We start from the raw sequence: 6,713 nt of genomic DNA, 5'->3' as shown, positions 1-6,713 counted from the left end.
TAGATGATTTGAAAAAAGAGATTAGGACCGAGACCTCTCGACAAATTGAGCGTGAAGTCCTTCCCAGACCTGTTGTGATGTAGATAGAGCACGGACCTCCTCCAGTAGATCCTCGGAGAGAGTTGAGAAATTCCATGAACGAATCATCTGGTCGGTATGTCGCCAAATGTTGTAGTTGATGTCGGTTTCTGGGGGCCGGCGCATGATGCCATCGACATAGCCAAACAATTCATGGGACATGAGAAAAATTGAGAAAAGAGTTCTCCATATCATGTAATTGGAGTGATTGAGGGTAATTGTATAGTCATCCCCAGCGTCTCATTTTAACCGGAGACACACAGCCTAGCAAATGACACCGGCCGTGTCTTTTCTGGGCCGAACGAAATTGCCCCAGTTCAAGCCCAAAGTTCAAGTCCATTAGGGGCCACCAATCCACTGGTTCCCTCATCGCCAGCCCAAAATTTTGGGCCGACATCTCTGGCCCACCTCCTGCTCAAACTGAGCCGCCCTCATCAGTCGCTTGTTCCAGCAAATTGGCAGTTCAACCCGTGACATCTCCATGTGTTCCATCATCAACTGTTCCAGTTTTGAATAATAATCCCTAATAACAGTGTTGTCCTTCAAAAGTGAATTACACAGGATACGTACAAATTAAATTACATGAATATTGCATAAGTTATTTCGAAGTTTTGCAAATTATCTAGGTATTGAGTCTTGTAGATTGATTGAATGAATGAATTAATAAATAACATATCCTTTTACTTGAAGAATTATTATAGTACATTGATTTATATTAAATACAATGACTTAATTGTACAAATACGTCTATCTATGATTGAACCGCAAGATTTATCTATGATCGCTCATTACATGAATGATTTGACTCGATCAACCCTCACATGGGCTACAAGAAATTTTCAGCCTTGGGAACTGCTACTGCAATCGATGGGCAATTGAATGGATAACCATGTAAATGGATAAATAAATCATAATAAATTTTCAGGTTTAATCAGAGAAGCAACCTCAAAATCAACTGAAATCTGAACGGTTGCCCGAAAGAGCATTACACAAGGCCATCCAAAGAATTGGAAACGGCCATTTATCGGACCTACCACAAATATGCAACATAGCCCTGAAGGTGCTCATCATCGGCACAAATAACAGTCATATAGAGGTAACAGGTACAATCATTCGTTGGGTATAAGTCAGATCTAATGAACATAACTGCTGAGCGTTGCGGTCTTCCATCCCAATTAAAGGAGCAAGATGGCGCGATTTATCAGCTTATTCTTATATTTGGGAAGAACCCGTTCACGGTCATCCCTCCATCAACTGATATGACCTGACCAGTGATGTATGAAGCTGCAGGAAGGCATAGGTAGGCTGCCAGAGAAGCAACTTCCTCAGGCTCTCCAACTCGCTGAAGCGGGGTCCGAGATATTATTCCATCGTAAAATTCCTTCTTATCTAGCAACTGCCCGGCAAAAAGGAACAAAAACGAAAGCAATAATACACGTGAGAGAACAGAATGAGGGTCACATGTTTATAAAGCCCATCTAGAATCCAGTAATATAATCACAACCGCGAGCGATCAAACTAGGGAATACCGATAATTGCATTTCTGGCAGGAATATGAACACATTAGCACGTCCAAATCTTTCACATGGAAGGAAAAAATCAAAAGACTTGTATATTGTGAATGTTGCATATGCTAGTACGTGCACAACCAATCCGAAGTAGCAAGCAACTAAACAACCTCTGATATTCACATATAATTGAATTCAGAAGTAGTGTGAACACAGTCAGAGGTCTGAATAAAAATATGTTTCTGATTTCGAATTCTGAAATTCATAATACATCACAGGAGAGGGCTCGAGAACGAGATGGAAGAACAGATTAGTTCCCGAACCATTTGGATTGACCAATCAATACCATATCAACTCTATTTACAGGACTTTCCTGGCGTCCCCTGATAAATACAAGTAGTAAAATCATATTAGGCAGGCTTTATAGCATATACAAAAATTCGATAAGAATAGGCTAGGACATGTGCAGCTAGTATATAAGTATAAATTTCAAGAGAAGGAGGAAGTTGAATTACGTGTTCCACGAGTGAGGTCTTGATGTACCATGGTGCTATACAGTTGCTTCTGATGTTGTCTTTTGCCCATTCACAAGCCAGATTCTTTGTGATCTGATTCATCGCAGCCGCAATAAAAGCCGATAACAACATTGAATCTTCATAACAACCGAAGCGAACATAGACAAACTAAACCCCAAAAAGAGGAACTCTAAGTATCGAAGGATAGACCTTTATTGGCAGCATAAATGGAGCTGGGCCCTATGCTCAGCAACCCAGCAACAGAGGAGATGAACACGATGCTTCCTGACCCGGATGCTTTCAGAAGAGGGTAAGCGATTTGGCAAAGATGGTAAGCAGAATCGAGATTCGTGGCCATGATCTTCGAGTAGTCTTCCCCACTGTATTCGACTGTCCGCTTCCCAATGTTCGTCCCGGTATTATTTATCTGTACCAGAAATCATGATTTACTAGCCACCATCTCCCAACTCATCTAAAAGCTAAAGTAGCTGAAAATCGAAGATACTGCGTTCCCTAAAGTCTATCTACGGCTCGATGCTTGAGGAAGATAAACATAGACGCAATTACGAATTTCTAATCCATTTGTTAAGAGAGGATGGAGGCATCAATCGAGCTTACAAGGATATTGAGCTTGCCATTGAAAACAGAGGAGACTTTGGCAATGAGATCCTGCCTCTGCTCTCGAGAGGACAGGTCGCAGACAGAGCCAGTCACCGCGAACCCCTTGGCCTCCCACTCCTTCAAGCTCGCCCCGAGCTCCGATTCGTTCCTCGAGCAAGTGTGCACGGCTGCCCCGAACTCCGCCAGCTCCTCCACTATCGCTCGCCTGATCAAGTGATGATTCAACTCACATTCATCACCAAAAGATGTCGACCGACCGCAAAAATTATCATTGTGAGGGAAACAAAGAAAGAAAAGAAAAAAAAAAAAGAAGAAAGTGACTGAGATGAGGTATTATCAGGCCGAAATGTAGGGGGATAGCGGCGGAGAAGTTACCCGATTCCGCGAGTTCCTCCGGTGACTAGTGCCGTGGCGCCCTTGAGGGACCACCTTCCTGCTCTTCTGCTGCCGCCGGCCGCCGCCTCCGCCATCTCTCTCCCTCCCTCTCTCTCTCTCCCTCTTGTTATGCTATGGGACTGACCCCAGAGAGGAGTAGAATTTCGTCACGTCTCATACAAAGCATTACGCTGGCCGGCTCAGAAGGTCAAACTGCACGTCATCATCGTCATCTGGAATTTTTTTTAATACTTTGGCAAATATTGCCCATATCAGAAAATGAATTGTCTAAAATTGCATAATTTTTTTGGGTTAATATCACCATATAATCTGATATTTTAAAATTTTTCACTACATAGCATATATTATATTTATTTCATCATTTAGCATGATATTTTAATTTTTTTCATTATATAGCACAATAGGTAATAATTTCACTAATTAACACAAAATTGTGAAATTTTTTTCTCCATATAGCACAAAATTGTGAATTTATTTTTACCATATAATACAAAAAATTGACGAAAAACTAACTTCATGCTAAATGGTAAAAAAAATTCAAAATTTTGTGCTACGTGGTGAAATTATTGCTTGTTATATTATGCCATGAAAAATTTCACAATATCGTGTTATATGATGATATTATCCATTTTTTTGAGCAATTTAAAATTTAAAACTACATAATTGAAATTAATTGACACACCAAAAAAAAAAAAGAAGACAAATACCTTTGGGCCTCATCTAATTCGAGTACTATTATTACATTATCCATGCACACCTCGATTTCCCGATCTCTTGATCATAATAAGTTGGGTTTCCCAAAATTCGAATACGCCTTCTTGATATCAATGATGATTGCCTTGTTTAAAGGTAAATAATCATACTCATTGAAAAGTTTTAATGCTTGTGCAATGCAAAATGCATAAAATTTCTTCAATACTATCATTTACACACACATATATATATATATATATAATTGGGGACTTTCTAGCACACAACTCTATGTCACTGTTGAATATGGGACCCATGCCTATTCAACGCGGAGAAAAATAGTTGAGCTGATATGATATACTTATGAAGATTTGTATTTTATTTCGGTTACAAAGAAAGTTCAAAGTCTAATATAATAAAAAAAATTTAAAATAATTAATAAATGGATACGACCTAATTTCCCTAGGTATCAAATTTTTAAGCCAATAAATAATGGCGCTTGTATATATTTTTTTCTTTTGCCATAAAATTTTCTATTTATTGGAAACAACCAAAGTCACTTACAGCTCCAGTTTTTTATGTCAGTTATCTCCCTGTCCCTCCTACGAATCAAACCAGAGAGAATGGGGCAAATCTATCCAATCATTACTACACGTCAAAGGGTGGGACTATTTTTACATCCATAATGAAAGGAAAATCTTAAATGATTTTATCACATATTAACGTGATGAAAAAAATTAATAAAATTTCTTTAATGATAGATAATTATTCAAGTCGTTAACTCTTATTCTCTCATTTTATATAATTTAATTGGTGATTTGTCACGTTACATGACATGATAGAGTCACTTAATAATTTCTCTTTAATGACTAATAATTGGAGATTCTACCGTTTTTGACTGGCAAAATCAACCGATTTTTTTTTTGCTAGCCATTAGATCTCCTTCTGTATGATCATAGTCGTATATCCAAAATTTTTGAACCTTTATAGTTTGATTATTGATATTTTCGATTACGTATCTTTTCGTTGAATTTCGATTTCACCGATGAAATCGTTCTCTCCTAAAATCGAATGACACCTACTTGTACATTTGCAATCTGAGCTTGCATTTCTGGAGACGATGTCAGTCGTTTTTATGGTTCAGGTCTATGGGGAGGCTTACACCTATCCCTGCATAATCAATTTTTTAGTCGGGATGGGTTCAGGTCTATGGGGGAGATTTTTCGAAAATCCGGTCGTGACATTCAATTGATAGTGTAATCGAATTGTTTTTTATTTGACTGAACTGGCACATTTAGGTTTCGTTTCATGTCAAAGCAGATATGGCTCGCTCACGGTGATGCAGAGCGTCGATAAAAAGATGCATAATCGAAAATATTTATAATCAAATTATAAGGGGTGAATCTTAAAATAGAAAAATCTTGAACTTATCTACATCGAGGATTCTATTTAAAGGAATTTAACGGTCAAGAAAAGAAACTACCGTAGTGGTTGTTGTGAATAAATGAGGCATTGACCCAAAGGGTCGGTGTATTCTATATATATTTAGAAGAGAGTACAAATGTGTGTCCCGATAGATAATGTCATATACAATGTAAGTGTATAATGTAATGGGGAAATGTAATCCCAAATTATATTCTAATACACCCTCTCAATGTATTGGAGGCGAAGACACTGATAGATTGCAACAATGTGATTGAAAGAGGGACACCGATGAGTTTTTGGTCAATATATCCGCCAGCTGATTTGATGTCGGAACATATGGTACGAGCAAATCTACTCTTTGTAGCCGTTCTCGAACAAAATGGTAGCCCTGAACAATGTGCTTGGACTGCTAATGTTGAACCGGATTGGCGCAACACACAATTATGGGACTCGGTGTAGAATGCCCAATATTGGAGATGCGTCGTCCCAGAATTGCATAATTCCATTGAAACCGCGCTATAGTTTTGCGAGGACTCATCTATCCTCAAGAAAGTTTTCTAGAAACGCCTTGCCCACGTTCCGTTTTTCTTTCTTCCTTCTAAATTTTATCCATCAATTCTTCTATTCTCTGCATATCTTGAAAATTTCCACAACAATGTGCAGCTACTATATAAGTATAATTTTCAAGAAATGGAGGAGGAAGTTGAATTACGTGTTGCACGAGTAGGGTCTTGATATACCACGGTGCTACAGAGCTCCTGATGTTGTCTCTTGCCCATTCACAAGCCAGATTCTTCGCGAACTAGTTGATAGCACCTGCAATAAAAACCGATAACATCATTAAAACGACTGAAGCAAATATAGACAAACTAAAGCCTGAAAGGAGGGACTCCATGTATCGAAAGGCAGACCCTAAGCTCACCAACCCAGAAATAGAGGAGACGAACACGATGCTTCCTGACCCGGAAGCCTTCAGAAGAGGGCTAGCGAGTTGGCAAAGATGGTAAACAGAATCGAGATTCGTGGCCATGATCTTCGAGACTATTCTTCCTCACTGTATTTGACCGTCGGCTTCCTTTGTGCCGGCATTATTTATCTGTGCAAGAAGCCATGAATTACAAGCCACCATCATTCAAGTAATCTAAAAGCTAAAGCAGATGAATTGAAGAGACTGTTGCCTAAGTTGCTTATGGTACGAGGTGATCCATCTAGATTATTAGTATTCTGATGTTTAGATTAAACATTACTCTGTTTGGTTACATGTTCTAAGTAGTAGTCTACATTATTTGGGTAATCTACATTGCCACTCGAGTGATAATCCATGCCTAGGAGAGCGTTGGCTATGTGGAGTACAAGTTTTTCTTCCTCCTTCAAATCAACGTCATTATATTTTAGTAATTAGAAATTTGTAAAGTTAGATCATTATCACGTAATTTAAACATTATTTATTAATAAAATTAAAAAATTTAAACTACATAAG

At 38.5% G+C, this 6,713-nt stretch overlaps 1 protein-coding gene across 3 annotated transcripts; it reads right to left on the bottom strand.

Annotated features, from left to right (window-relative positions):
* Positions 1-962: 962 nt before the first annotated feature.
* LOC116196775 (tropinone reductase homolog At5g06060-like) lies at positions 963-3,263 on the bottom strand. 3 transcript variants are annotated; one of them, XM_031526663.1, is made up of 5 exons: positions 3,098-3,263; positions 2,720-2,927; positions 2,314-2,528; positions 2,102-2,210; positions 963-1,474 (listed from the first exon to the last, which is right to left on the bottom strand). In XM_031526663.1, exons 1-5 carry the CDS (start codon positions 3,190-3,192, stop codon positions 1,280-1,282), a joined length of 822 nt encoding a protein of 273 aa, XP_031382523.1. In that variant the 5' UTR covers positions 3,193-3,263; the 3' UTR covers positions 963-1,279. The 3 variants fall into 3 exon arrangements, 1 of the variants encoding a protein (XP_031382523.1); XR_004154891.1 differs by having other exon boundaries at positions 975-1,474; positions 2,102-2,194; positions 2,312-2,528; positions 3,098-3,261; XR_004154892.1 differs by lacking the exon at positions 963-1,474 and adding an exon at positions 1,595-1,969 and having other exon boundaries at positions 2,102-2,194; positions 2,312-2,528; positions 3,098-3,261.
* Between the last annotated feature and the right edge of the window lie 3,450 nt (positions 3,264-6,713).

This window comes from Punica granatum, chromosome 2 (genome assembly GCF_007655135.1).
Source record: "Punica granatum isolate Tunisia-2019 chromosome 2, ASM765513v2, whole genome shotgun sequence".
In the NCBI taxonomy this organism is placed as follows: Eukaryota; Viridiplantae; Streptophyta; class Magnoliopsida; order Myrtales; family Lythraceae; genus Punica; species Punica granatum.
Note: the sequence above shows the minus strand (reverse complement) of the source record. Positions and strands in the feature narration are given on the sequence as shown.

Excerpts from the sequence above, each read along its gene's own strand:
- LOC116196775 (XM_031526663.1), bottom strand. The coding sequence starts at position 3,192 with ATGGCGGAGGCGGCGGCCGGCGGCAGCAGAAGAGCAGGAAGGTGGTCC. Across the intron at positions 2,529-2,719 it reads ATGGCAAGCTCAATATCCTT|ATAAATAATACCGGGACGAA; the intron begins GTAAGCTCGATT and ends TTTCTGGTACAG. Across the intron at positions 1,475-2,101 it reads AGACCTCACTCGTGGAACAC|TTGCTAGATAAGAAGGAATT; the intron begins GTAATTCAACTT and ends TTTGCCGGGCAG.